Here is a 14,717-nt window from a genome sequence, read left to right on the forward strand (position 1 = left end):
CAAAATACCTGGCAATTTCTCTCTATAAGAGACAACGATCTTTGTCCTGAAATTATTACAGTACCTGCAATGAAATAAGGGTGTAGCAGACAACGTCTGGTATCGTTCATGTCCAAGCACGAGCAAATATGTTAACAGGGAGTGGCTAACATTTCCACACCTTAGTGTCACTGTATTGTAGACACAGCACATGCCACAGCTCTGAAAACACACATGCTGTACACATACACTCAAGAAACGCTGAATAGGGACATTTCACTTCCAAATCTGTAAATTTATTAGCTGAATATCCAGACGATACATCCGCCTGTCTGTACACAACATGAAAGAAGATATAAAACAGTGAGAAGCCAAATAGAAATATATGGTCATCATTTTATGGACCAAAATAAGTTTCCAGTGAATACTTGACACAAAATTAAAATATTAAAACGAGTTTCAATGGGGTCTGGATGTGACGTGGTAGATTTAGCATAATACAGCAAATACAAAACAAATGGTGTATTTTTTGGTATAGTCTGGGTTTCTATCCTTTTCACCCCTGGAACACTCACTAGCAAGGACATCCACTGAAAGCGTTTAAGGTGAGTGAATGTGTTTTTGATTGATTTCGTCTAGTCGGTCGGATGGGTGCTGGGGATTTATGACGGAGAACCTCAAAAAGGGTGGAAAAGGAAAAGAAAAGTGTTGGGAGGGTGGTACTTTAGAACGCGCCCTTGAGAACGAGAAGGGTGGGTTGAGCTGTATTTATGGGAATACCAGAAGAGGCGTGCTGGAGGCGTGGTCCTGCTCCAAGAATTATGCTAATTAGCTTCAACTCACAGTACTCTGAGTTTTGTTTGACACAGCGGTTACAAACGTCAAGTGTAAAAAAAACACATAATTGGTACAAAAGTCGACTTTTCAGCCAAAATCAATACCAAAACATTTCTGAATCAAAGATCCACATTTCTATAACTGGTTTACATTCAATCAGAACTATGTTGTAGTTTTAACTAATCCAGAAATACAAAGTACTCAGTTGCAATATATAAAACATTAGATTTCTGTGTGAAGAGCAATATTTACAAAAGTACACTTGTTGGCATCTCTGCTGTGGTTGAGGTGCAAAAGTGAGAAGACAAGGCACAAGTGCCCCCATATCGTCCATCAACAGTTATCAGTTATCAGTAACAGTTAACAAATATCTGAATTAATGTTGCTCTGACAGACCAAAAATCCCTGATTTCAAACTAAAACATACAGTGTTCAAACAAAGAGAATAAATGGCAAAAGATGAGCACATTTGTATCAAAGTCCATCAATAATCCAGCGAACGGGATCCACATTCCTTGAACGGTGAGTTTTTTAAAAGTCCACTTCCGTCGAGTAGAAGCTGCATCACTTGTGTGTCCACGTTGTCATCATAAAGTACGGCAGGTAAGAACTGAGCCTACGCTATCTTTTAACTATTCTATTTAGTGTGTCTATTTAGTCCACCGCCGGGTGGTGCTCCGCTGAAGAAGTGAACTCGAATGGCGTTACTTTTGTTTTAGATGGACATATCCGCAAAATCCGGTCTTGAAAACCCTTTCTGCAACACAAAGAAACAAACAAGGTAGAAGTTTAGACACCAAATCATAATGTACACCCCAGAGGTGTAAACAAAAGCTGCCATGGTACTGAAATTTGATCTCCCCCTTCAGAGTCGTGCAATTCACTGTTTGCAAAAGTGATTTTTTTTTCCATAGCAGTTGGTGCTGCAGGTACACTGGATCAGCACAAGCTTTAAGGCCTCCGTTGGGACTTGTTCGGTAGGAGAACCACACCCTTGGGAGGGGCAAGTCAGGATCTGAAGTAGACAGAAGGCGCGTAGACGTGGACACGCCTTCGTGTGCGTGTATGTGTGTGTTTTTTTTTTAAAACAGCGAAGTTAACTGATTTGTGGGTTTTGAACCTTTGAACACCAACTGACGAGAGAATGGCGGAGAGAGTGAGAGGAATGTAATCTGTCAAAAGAAAACACACAAACACACCTATAGACACGCACAGACACACACACGCCCACGCAATCACCACCACATATAAGAATGAGGGAGTTGCTGCATGACGAGAAAACGTTTCCACTGAGCTTTGGAGCGCCAGCGGACACACAGATTGAAACGCGTTGTACAAATCCCTTTCCCTCTCAATTTTCTTCCATCATGCAGAGTTAGATTTTAGTCATTTACCAATTTGTAGTCTTTGTGCAGTTTCTTGTACTGGAACATGTTGCTGAGAACGGTGGCTGCTGCTTTGGCTGCTTTCATCTTCCCAGAGCTGAAAACAGATTCATCAAGATGTTAATGCTTGGTACAAATACCCTTGTTTCAGGAGATGGGCAGCAATATTTCATGCAACATTATCATCAAATATGCAAGTACACAAGTAACTAGTCTGGCATGTTAAACGAATTGCTCTCCGGCCGCTCACCTGCTGTCATGTGAGTTCTTGATGGCGATGAGTTTTGGCAGGCCGTCGAAGAAAGTGATGTCTCGGGCAGCTACAGAACTGCTGGTCACCAAGTTGTTGAGAACACCACAGATGTTGATGGTCACGTCGGTGGAGGGCTCCTTCAGGTGTCCATCGTCAGGCAGCCTGGACACCAGGTTGTTGACCACCTTTGTAGCTGGACCAACCAGAAAGTGTCGTTTTATTTTTACAATCAAATGAAACCTGTTAGCAATGGAATCCTGCATTAATACATTCATGCCAAGTACAGATATTCTGCTTTGGTTCTTATATTTCACTTTTCATGAATGTTATAGAGATTGTTAAACTTCTGAGTCAAAAAATGTCAAAGAAGAGAAACCAAATTAATTCAGATAAATGCTTTTCAAGGTCGATTTAAATTCTATAAATTCATTGAGATTTATGTTTTAACATTAATATTCTCATGAGGTGAGACAATTACTGCAATTAGTCTAAACTGTGATAACACACCACATTTTACTGCCAATGAAATATATTAAAACTTGTTAACAAGTATCTTGAGCATCACTTTTTTTTTTTTTTAACATCTAACCAGAACTGACCCATGTCATTCTTGTCCTTGGCATGGCGGGACAGATTTCGGAGGAGGCCCGTGAGAGAACGCAGCTCCAGGTCGTTGCTGGTGCGCAGGTGGACCAGCAGCACCGGCAGAATGCGCTCCTGCTCCAGAGCCACCCGGCTCAGCACGGAGGCCCACTGCACAGGCAAAGAGGACACCAGTCAAATCGACTGGGCAAACTTACTAAAAAGAGATAAGAGTGTTGCATTGGACCGTTTCGCAGCGTACCCTCTTGTCTCCGGCCGTGATGTTCTGCAGCGCTCCGGCGGCGGCCTCGCGGGTGGTGGAGTTGATCTCGCACTGGTCCAGCACACGTTTGTACAAACCCACCACCTGCGGGTGCCACAGCCACTCCACGCCCTTCGGCACCCGAGCCACCTCGGTGAAAGTGGAGAGATCCTGGTTCTTGCTCTGTCGGGAGAGGGGGGAGACACAGAGAGTCCTTTGTTGAGACGGACGATTCTGCTCCGTAACAACAAAGCGGTGTGATCTCACGTAGAGCTTACGTTTTGGGATTTCCGGCTCTGAGGGGTAAAACAACCGATGGCTTCGCCCTTCCCCGTGCCCTGAGCTCTGGTTGGTCCTTCCAGTCGCATCATAGCAGACGGGGGCATCTCACTGTAGATCTGGTAGGAGAGGTTCCTCAAGACACACACTGCGTTTTCCACCCCCTACGAAAACAAACGCACCCGACACAGACAAATGAATACAGGATACAGGATGAGGACGAGGAGGAAGTTGGTCCTTCCGGTCTTGTCTTTACCTTGTTTTCGGACTTGTTTTCCTGAAGGGAGCCATTGATGTAGCCTACCAAAGAGTCCACCAGTCCGTGTGTTTCTCTCATCTGTTGACGGGTCTTTTCGCTCACAGAGCTCATGTTCCTGAGGCACACAGAGATATTTCAGTTAAATCCAGTCAGGAATATTGCATGTTGACTCGGCCCCTCCCTCCCAGCGCTCATTCGGTCTCCTTCGGTCTCCTTCGGTCTCCTTCGGTCTCACTGTTCAAGATGATGATCTTTCTCATTAAATCAAAGCTGACATTTAGACAATCTATGATGCAACAACTAGTAGTGTAGAAATGTGTATGACGTGTAGTGTGTTTGAGTACACACAGTCAAAGGTGGGTTGGGTTGGGTGGAGCTAAACACTTTTTTTCAAGGTGACTTAGGAGTGAGTTTTCTACTTCTTGCGCAACAGAGCATTGCAAAAAAAACAACTAACTAAAATAGTGATTAAATTGGAGATTGGAGAACCTCCAGGGTAAACATAAGCACAGCGGAGCCCAAGCAACGGGAGGCTGTGTGTGACGCACGCTTTAGTAAACAGTCAAAAGGGACGGGCTTGGTAAGAGCTCCAACGGCTGAGCGTGCATTTTAACTAGCGAACACCCTACAAGCACAAAGAGAAGACCCGGATAGGTGAGACGCACCTGAGGCATCCTGTGGTGTTGTAGAAGATGTCCGCCTCAGAGTCAGACTGCTGGACGCCCTCCGAGCTGCCTGACAGAGGGATAAGGATCTTATCGGTCAGCTCGGGAAGTGTCTCCCTGGCCAGTTTTTCCTTCAGGTTCTCTTTGGATGAAAGGTTCCACAGGATTCCTGCACACATCAGCACACCAGTGGCGAGTCAACAAAACTGACATTGATGCTTCATTTTGCATATGCATGTAGTGTTTAACATAGGACATTTTGACGTCAATCGCGGAGAACTTTTAAGGAGCAGTGTGGGGGATCTCTACAGGGGTTTTAGGTCACATAAAAAGGCCAAAGGCAAAAGGCTCTCACTTAAGAGGCCCGTGGGGTTTGTTCGATCTGCTTCTCTGTAGAAAGATGTATTCTTAGTTTTAGGTGATTTTAAACTTATTGAAAACATATTTATGGATATCATGTTGGATATCATGAATTGGAACCTCTGAAAGAAACTGAAGTGGCAGTGAAGACAAACCATTAGTCGGTACTATCTGGGAAAGGTAAGACATCTGTCTCACAGTTTGGGTAACTATGTAGAAAAAGGTGCATGGCAACACTTCCTCTGTTTTTTGTTAACGATTCATAGAAAAGAGTGACAGGTCCCTCATAAAGGGAGCGGCTACACACCCAGACAACTCCAACACGCCCTTACCCCCCCTTCTCACACACCCTAAAGGAACGTCTTCAGCTCCACTCAACCCACCTTTGACTCTGCGTGCACAAATGCACTACATGTCACACGGCGAGGCCGAGTCAACCGTAAGCCTTTTTAGACTAGAACTGGAAATGGCCGAGTGCAAAAAAAAGACAACAATCCACTTAACACAATAGCAGGAAAATACGTCTCAAACTTGAATTCAGTTACAGCAAACGATCATAACCTGTGGATTCTTGTGAAAGCCGTCCTCTGGTTTGTTTGACCTCTGGGCTGTTCACTCAAACACTTTCAAGGACACTGCTGTCCAGATTCAGTTTTGCATCCAAATATAGTGACTATTTGATTGAGATTTTCCTACCAGTGATGTTTTTGTTGAGCTCCTCATCAGAGTCTTTGAGTGCCTCGACCAGCTGTAAGATGCCGCCCGCATCGATCAGGGCCGCCTTGTTGTCCATGTTCTCATAGATGAGGTTGCGTGTAGCACCAGTGGCATAACGCTGCACCTCCTGGGTATCGGAGTTGAACAGCTTCACCAGCTCACCAATGCCCTTCAGGCGATTCACCTGGAAACAAAAGTGGCAGGAAAAAACATTCTTAGGATATTTACTGTTTTGGTATCTTGAGTTTGTGAGCAATTCCAAAAAATATAACTGATTGGACTATTAGATTTCGTGCTGGGACTATTTTGTTACCTTCGGACAGACCCAGTGTGGCTGTTTCCCTCTGAATCCGGTCTTTATGCTAAGCTAAGCTACTTTTTCCAGTTGCTGCACAAACAGCAGTATCACACTTCTTATCTACCTTCCAGCAACAAAAGCAAATGTGCTTATTTACCCGGATGTCAAGCTATCAAACATAATAGATCTCTTTTCATTAAACTCATTAAACACGGATTCTAAACGAGGTCACAAGAGACTGCATTGTCAGAGCTAGAAATATAAGCTAAACCACCCAAAAGCACCCGGACCAACTGATCAAGTGGTGTCACAGGAGACAAGAGTTGTAAATCCTATATTGTATATAATTATAATTGCGTTAGATGTTATATCAGTGTGTCTTCCATGCAACACCGGAACAGTATAGGTATGTTAACGCTGATGATTAAAATAGAACTAACAGCTACCTCTTCCTTGGCTTCCTTGTTGTTGTAACACTCATGTTGAATGTAGGCAGCACCCAGCACCTGCAGCTCAGGGTCGGGTTCGCTCAGGTTTTGAATCGCGGTGGCCATGTCCAAGGAGTTGATCCTAGCAAATGAACAAAATCAACCGAAGAACAGAGAACATTTCAATAACAGCACCTCTGCGTAATGTATGGTATTATGAGATATGTCCTTTGGAGGTGTAAATATAAGCTAACTGTAAGTGTTCATGGCTGATTTGTTTCTTGTTAGCAAACGTTCAGCTGTATGAGTTGGCTTGGCTCACCACAGGTTGTGTGAAAAGTGAGGCCTTAAACTGAGCTGCCACACCCAAAACCAGTCCAGCCACTAAGGAGCTACCTCCCAATGCAGAGTTCTTATAAAATACAGTCCCTCACTAAGACCTGCTGACATATGAGTGTGTAAAATATCGTTGATCTCTTTCATTGTGTATATTAACCCTAATTAAATGACATGGGCCGCATGGATCCATATTTTTCTTATTCTTAAGTAATGAAAATATTCAAAGCAATGATGTTGATCTAATAAAACATTTTCTGTTCCATGCCTTTGCTTCAAATGTACAAACCAGTTCCTAATGAAGACATGAAGCTTAATAAAATACACAGCAGGTGTTATTCAAACATCTTCAGCAACGGATAACTACACGTTCTACAGTATCTACAGCTGCTGGATGGTGTATGTGGGACTGACTCTAGATTAAAACACATGCCTCTCTTGGGACGGCCATGTGAGAATATATCTACAGCAGATTACTAAAATTACTAAATTGAATGTCTCACCCGCTGAAGTTGTCCATGCCTCCCATCAGCATCTGCTCGTCGAAGATGTCCACGCCTTTGCCCACACTCTTAACGCTTCTCATTGACACGGCGCGGGACATGGTGCCCTTACGCTGTATGAGGTTCGCCTGGGAAACAGAGGACACTCCGGAGCTCATGAAGCCGCCGTCGACTCTGTCTCCCCCTCCACCATAGATGCTCCCTCCTTGGATAATCTGCTGCCCGGACACAGAGCCCATGCTCTGCCGATTCCGGAGTGTCATCCTGTTGAGAGTGCGCTGGGCTGGGCCTTTGAAGGAATGTTGCTGGGTGAAGCCCGTCTCTCCTCCTGCCATCCCTCCGCCGCGGGACAGAGTGCTACTGAGAGATCGGAGCATGGTGGGCGCAGCGGCCATGCTTCCTCCTTGCCTGATCTGGGTGGTGAAGCCGTTTACTGCGCTCTGAGAACACTGGCCACCGTAAGTGGCGTCCCGGTCGGATATTATACTCTCGGCATCGATGTTATCCGCCTGCCAGGGATTGGCCTGTGCTGTGTGATGCTGCACGGCGTGCATGGAGAGGGCCACAGGCCTCTGCTGCATGGCGCCTCCTTGGTAGCCTCCTTGGTAGCCTCCTTGGTAGCCTCCTTGGTAACCTCCTTGGTAGCCTCCTTGGTAGCCGCCCATGCGTATGTCTTCTCGGTAAAAACCGCCACCACCCCCACCTCCAACGCTCATTCCACCTCCAACGCCCCCACCTCCAACGCCCCCACCTCCAACGCTGATCCTGTGTAAGTGGATCATGTCTTGGCCGACAGACTGGCTGCTGAAGCCTGGTTTCTGGGATATGCGAGGACCCTGAGAATATGGAAGAGGATTAACCGTTAAATGTCTGGTCAGACTCCCGATGAAAGGTGCATGCATTGGCCAAAAAAAGGTAAAGGTATTGCCTTAAGTTAATATTCATTTCTATTCCTTTCTATGAGCATACATGTATTTAGAAGATAAGGTCATTATTGAAAAGCAAGACGGATTCCATAATGCAGCTACAGGTTTCTCCTGAGTTCAAATGACTGCAGCACAATGGAAAATGGAGGAATCTAGAAGGTGCACTTGAAACCCTGAGCGGGCCTCGTGGCGGCATTCTGTGAAATACCACACATTGCCAGTGCCCTGGGTGACCCACTGTGGCAGTGACAGTGTTTAAATGGCACATTAAATGAGCAGCTGGATATATCCCTGTGTGCAGACTCGGAAACAGTGACACAATGCCGTGGTGCTCACCATTGTCTGCGCACCCGTGTACATGTAGGAGGATTTGGAGCTGTAGTTTGGGGTAACGGTGTTATATTTCATTGTTGAAGAACCACCGTAGTCTGGAAGGGAGGAGGGAGACAGAGGGAGACACATGAATACCACATACAATATCACACTGATATCAGCGATACAACTGTCATGAAATGAAGCTTAAAACTAAAATATGTTAACGTCAGATAGTTCCGGAGCAATTTAATTAAAAAACATTGATTGGCTTACAGTTAGCCTGTTGCACTCAAGTATGAGGTTCTAGTCGCACACACAACCTGTAACAGCAGGACCCAAGCAGTCACGCGCGACCTCTCCGGTTACCCTTTACAGTTTAAAGACGCTCTTGGCGCACTCAGTTTTCGCTTTCAAACGAGGGCGGAGAGTTCCCCTGACAGGCGAGTGAAAGATGTGACAGCAGGTCAAGGGGCAAAAAAAAAAACCTTCTGCGAACTATTCGTTTTTCCAGGTGTAAAAAAAGATTACAGCCATGCCAGGTGCGCTAAACAGGACTTTAGTGCCTTGACATGCTAACATTTATAATACAACATAATACGTTTTCTAGGTGTTTAGTGTAAGAATCTTAGAAAAGATATTAACCTGACGAGGATTCATGATGAAACATTGTTATAAGAGTTATTACAAATCATCTTCAGGTAGACATAGATGTCTAAAAACAACAAAATATCACAGTGGCGGGAGAGGGAAAGCCAGAGGTTCCCCAAAGTCCGTTGGTTTTACCCTTTTGGGGCAGAACTCTTGACCATGCTGGCAGTGTGGCTATTCCTACTGGTGTTTGGTCCTATTGTTCCTCTTAAGTTAAGAGGAACACCAGTCGGCAGCGTCTGAAAACAAGTCCTGGCAGGAGGCTTGAGCCATGTTCCCGCAGATAATGAGTCACAAATGACTAATCCCTTTGTCTCAACGCAGCGCGTTCACGTAAAGACCTCAGACAACCTCATCTGCCACGACAAATAACCGAATACTTACACGGAGATACTGAACTTACAACAACCTATGTTTATGTTGTAGGTTTTAACATTTTCCCATGTGAGCCGAGGAGGCGGGAGGGGTTGAACTGCCTTTGATGTAGCAGACACACACACACACACACACACGCCAAACCAGTTGGTGGAGATGAGAATGAAACAATCTCGGCAACGCCCAACACACCTTTGCAGCGCACCCGTGTGCTGGTTTCCTTTTTACTCTCCTCATCATCTAATCAATTCTCCTCACGCTTTGTGATGAGACTTTCCCACCTGTGAACCACAATTAGTCCGCACACGGACAGTTGTTTATGCATGACTTTCGCAATCGTCTGCGCATGCACCAAGGGCGTAACCATGGTTTACTACAGCGGTCGTTAACGTTTTTCCGGCCAAGGTCCCACAAACTGATGGCGAGATGGAGCAGTGACTCCCTGTTCTATGGAGTTTGGTCCGCCAGCTTTTATTTTTTAGCTCTGTGCTCTTTAGACTCTTTAGAGAATAAACGCGATCTGATTGGCTAGTGCCTGTGCTGTCGTATTAGCATGAAAGGTGCTGTGAATGAACCGGTACCCAGCTTGATTGAGCTCCAGTGTGTAGCTGAATGTGTGTACTACGGACTGAAAGATAACGTCTTCTCCATCAATTTATCAATTCGCTAAAATATGTTGAATTCATGTTAATGTGTATTTAAAGACAATAAATTCTGATTCTGAAGACATTTCAATTTGTGGGAAAAAAAACGGGGAAAAAAATTGTCCTATCAACCAAACATTTTGCAACCTCCCTGTAGTACCTCAGTGGACTCTCTGGGGGGGTCGCAGACCTCTGGTTTAGACATTGGGGGGGGGGTCCAAATGAATACCCTTCCCCATAATCTTTTATTGTTAAGTGCATTCCCTACAATTCTTTAATAACATATGAAAAGTTGCACCATGAAAACACAGATTCATTGACCGATTTGAATTCACATCTAAAAGGAATCAAAGGAGAACAGTTTCTGCTGTATATTGGGGGGGGGGGGGTGGCAGATTGGTATTTTCTCAATATTGGGGGGGGGGGGGGGGGGACAGCCCCCCAAAGAATGCGTGGTTACGGCCTTGACATGCACTCATAATGAGGTCTTATGTAGCCACAAACCGCCCACATGGCAGCGTTCGCTGTATTTGGGATTTAAAAACCGAGCTCAGCCTAGATCCTCAATACAGTCGAGCCATGATTTGCTGAAGTGTTTGAGGAACATAAGGGAGGTTAAAAAAAAACGGACAGTGTGGTAATGTAGCAAACGTTTATGTCCCTCTGCATTACCAAATTTAAAACGCCACTGACAGTGTTTCTTTCCCTGCTCGAGACAGTTTGCCCGCTGGTGATATCCTCAAACCAGACAAGTGAGAACAAGATTCTTCCTCATAGCCCAGAATTTTGAGTCACAACAACAAGCATCAGAAATTGAGCTGCTCCCTTGTGGTCAAGAAAGTGAAGCAAGGGAAATGTCTTTTTGTTTGGCAGCGGATTCTAAAATCCTGCTTAACTGCATCAGATGTGTCGTAAGAGTTGAGTAATACCTGCACACCTTGTTGCTGCTTACATAATAATCCTATCTGGGCTGACATGGTGTGTGGGCCTCGGCGTATCAGAGTTATTAAACTCACAACAAAACAGCATCATCTCTCAAAAAGCGCCTCCACCCTCACCTCATGAAACCCAATCCCACAACAGGGAGGCTTTGACCTTGGTCCCGTATCACAGAAGTTCATGAAAGCGGGACTTTGTTTAAGCCTGTTACACATTAACCCTTTGTCTTGTGCGTGTTTCTTTAGTACGGCAGAGGATTCAGGTTCATCTCTTACGGACCTGCAGAGCAGCTGAATGGACACGGCACCAATTGAAGTATAGATGAGTAAAGAAAACATTCAGCGGACTGATCAAAATGTGAATACTTCTCCACATTATAAACAGGCTATAAACCGGAATTAGACCGTTTTTCTATTCAGAGTATCCATCATTTGATAATATAATATTCCTCACTTCAGCCAAATCCAAAAACCCACCCACACACCTGCACCTGAAATCGTGTGGCTCAGAGTCCACCTCATTAGTCGGCTCCTACGTACTAATACTTCCACGAAGCAGGACACGGGACGCACACAGGCGCTCGTGAAAGTGTAAATATATATATTTTTTTTAATAACCACGCTTTGACGTTTACCTGACTTGGCGTAATGTGAGGCCGATCCATTCTGACGCGGAAGTGTGGACTTCTCCGCCATTCTCATCTGGACCTGCTGTTGTACGCGCCGCGCTCTGGACATCTCGTCTGACATTGTGCGCCCGTTTCCTAGCAGGATCTCGGACGGGAGTCCATAAGTAGTCACCGAGGTGTTGGGCTGTAAAGCGGACAAAAAAGTGTTGTCTGAGTCCGCGATACTCATGGCGAAAGTTGAGTTGGGGGGCTTAAAAAAGAAAGACGCAAGAAACCCCGGCAGGAACCGTGTCGCGAGCAGGTGATTGCGCGGCTGAAAGTGTCCAAGAGGCGGCCGGGGGGAGCGGAACGTCGGGGCGGGAGGTGGAGCCTGAGAGCCCGAAGCAGAGCGCTGCGCTCACCTGACGCACAGGTGCTCTTTCCCTTCTTGTCTGCATTGCTGCCTCCACCTGGCCTCTCTGGAGAGTGGCTTCTGTTTTTTTTAAAACACATCTGTTCTGTCCTCCCCAAAATAGACCGCAAGAAAAATAAAATGTAGCTTTACATGTGAACTTTTAAGCTTTATTAGAAAACGAAATATTTTTCAGGGTTTTATTTAATTACCTGAGAATATGAAGCAATTTTTTTTGCTCACTCGGTATTAATATAAATGAATTACATCCTGTTTTTCTCCTTGAATTACCTATGAATCATTATAAGAGATTATCTACAAGCATTGGTGTAGAAATAGTAAAAGTTAACTTGAGTGGAACATTAAATTGAAGTTACATAAAAAATAGTTAAATACATTAACGTATAAACACACATTAAATAGTATCGATAATTAGGCTCCATCGTGTCATTTGGAGTTAAAAGACAGTGTGGATAAACTCAATGACCTTTGTAGTGGCATTAGGGGCGGTGTATGACACATGATCACACGTTCCTCCCAGTGTTACAACCCTGCTGTTTACACAGGTCGAACAGAAAGTAATAACGTGCTGAATTTAAATTATGAGGAGTATTTAAGTTTTTTGTTACTTTATATATAGTCTTCTATACACTACATTTATCTAACAACATTAGTTGTCATTAGTCATTTCTTTTCAGATTTAGACAATGTCAATCAACAAATGCACTGTTAAAGCTGTTGACCAATTAGTTTTAATAGCCCAATTTAGCCCAATTCTTCCAGCTGGAGCGTGAAAGTGATGAACAGATTAATGCATCCTTAATTGTAATCCAGTAAAGAGTATTTTATTTAAAATCTTTGCTACTTTAAGTATATTGTTACGCTTAAACATACTTTTAATTTAGAGTAATTTGAATCCATGGTGTTGCTACTTTTACTTAGTAACAGATTTCTTCTTTCACTGGCCGTTGCTGGTAATTTTCTACAGTATCTTTAATAAGGGCACTGCTGTTTCTTTGAATTGGTAATAATAAGGTAAATACAAGTAGATCGCATTATGCCTCTGGAGTAAAGGCCTTTGAAAAGTAGTTAGAACGTTTTCTCAATAGCATTTTTTACAGACTTAATCTGATACCTTGACATCATGTATGAATGGATGATTAAGATGTTGCAACTCAATTACTAGGTGGAGCCACACCTCAGTTTGATCTGTTTTGTTTTGCCTGAGCTTAGCAACTGAGTCACTGCAGCACTGTGAAAACGATGTAAACCGTGAGAAGAGAAAATAATACATGTTGCATGTCTGAATCCACCAGTCGAGTAAAATGTTCTGTTGGAGCAGAATAAATTCTCAAGTCTCAGGTATAAAGAAAACATCTCTTCTCTGCCCGCCTTCCTTTGTTTGGGCGCATCTGAGCAGAAAAAGATTAACTCCATTGTTTCCGGAAGGTTTTTCAATAATTTCAAAGGACAGAATATAATTTCCTCCCCAAATTCAGCCAGTCTGAGATGGTGAGAAAATGCTCTCATTGAAATTAATTTCACCTGATTATTTACAATGATTGAATATATAAAAATGAAGTCATAAAAACTGATCCATCTGGTGTTAATACTAAAAGTTAAAGCACATATTTAGACTCACCTTTACCATTGACGCTGCGCTGATCGCAAAGGTTCTTCTCTGATGAAGTGCACTGAGTGATCTGATCTGGTGGGATATTAGAAAGTATTAATGGTATAGTTACAGTCACCGCCCTCTAATGATCAAGTACTCTTTCCTTTGTGGAGCTTAGACGAGACAAAGCGATGAGTCAAGGGAGAGGTTGACACCATAGGGTGTGTACGGACGAGGGGGGGTCAGACCGTCTGACTGCGACGGAAACGACCATTTTTTAGAACGACAAGTTCACCTGAGATAACGCTTCTCAACAATTAAGCTACATCTTTTCTAACTAACATGTTCTGAGAAAATAAGTAATAAAAACATGTGTTATAAATGTGCACAATACATTGTGTTACTGGCTACATAATGTGTTTTTATTTCACATGTCACAACATTTCCTTGATGACTCACTCAGATGAAGCAGATTTGAGATTTTCTGTTTCACTGGAATCCCAGCCTACGTCTGAGGATCAGAAAGACAAAAATCAGATAAAATATCAGATCAGTGTGTGTGTGTGTGTGTGTGAAAGCCACTGTGAGCGTCTTTGCGTCAGAGAAAGTGATTGCACCACAGAACGAGAGTGACACCCTTCCTCTCTGTTCAGTGTCTCGAGTGTAAGGAGCCAATCGTCTTCCTGGCTGGTAATCTCTGCACTACAGTGCGAAAAGCATGAAACAATACAAAAATTACTTTAAAACAATATTGAGTTAAGTATGTTTCTGTCCTCCAGTGTCCATGCTGCCCTATGTGGAGTCTCTCATGGGTTATGGCCCTGGCTCTCCTCAGAGCATGTTGGATGAGACACTCTGCCCTGGTCACGGATCCACCGCCCTTCAACTCCTTTTCCATTCGACATCTACTGGTGCACGGGTTCATGAAGCTGTACACACCAGCCCTGCATTAGATCTGACCTCTGTTAGAAGGTTTTGTTAGAAGGTGTTGGTTTGGGATTTTGTGATGCAGTTGACTTGCAAAGCATCTTACATAGCAGCAATAAGTATTTCTGAATGTTGAAGACTATTACAAAAAGAATAAAGAACATCA

General features: G+C 43.9%; 1 protein-coding gene across 4 annotated transcripts; it reads right to left on the reverse strand.

Annotated features, from left to right (window-relative positions):
- Window positions 1-253: 253 nt before the first annotated feature.
- pkp3a (plakophilin 3a) lies at window positions 254-13,810 on the reverse strand. Of its 4 annotated transcripts, none has more exons than XM_037451811.2 (14): window positions 13,652-13,810; window positions 11,625-11,802; window positions 8,406-8,497; window positions 7,144-7,979; window positions 6,323-6,446; window positions 5,558-5,762; window positions 4,502-4,670; window positions 3,834-3,951; window positions 3,577-3,741; window positions 3,299-3,481; window positions 3,054-3,207; window positions 2,452-2,647; window positions 2,211-2,298; window positions 254-1,573 (listed from the first exon to the last, which is right to left on the reverse strand). In XM_037451811.2, exons 1-14 carry the CDS (start codon window positions 13,658-13,660, stop codon window positions 1,532-1,534), a joined length of 2,559 nt encoding a protein of 852 aa, XP_037307708.2. In that variant the 5' UTR covers window positions 13,661-13,810; the 3' UTR covers window positions 254-1,531. The 4 variants fall into 4 exon arrangements, with proteins under 4 accessions (XP_037307708.2, XP_062418885.1, XP_062418884.1 ...); XM_062562901.1 differs by having other exon boundaries at window positions 13,658-13,783; XM_062562900.1 differs by lacking the exon at window positions 13,652-13,810 and adding an exon at window positions 12,020-12,070.
- Window positions 13,811-14,717: the final 907 nt, after the last annotated feature.

Source organism: Pungitius pungitius, chromosome 6 (assembly GCF_949316345.1).
Source record: "Pungitius pungitius chromosome 6, fPunPun2.1, whole genome shotgun sequence".
In the NCBI taxonomy this organism is placed as follows: Eukaryota; Metazoa; Chordata; class Actinopteri; order Perciformes; family Gasterosteidae; genus Pungitius; species Pungitius pungitius.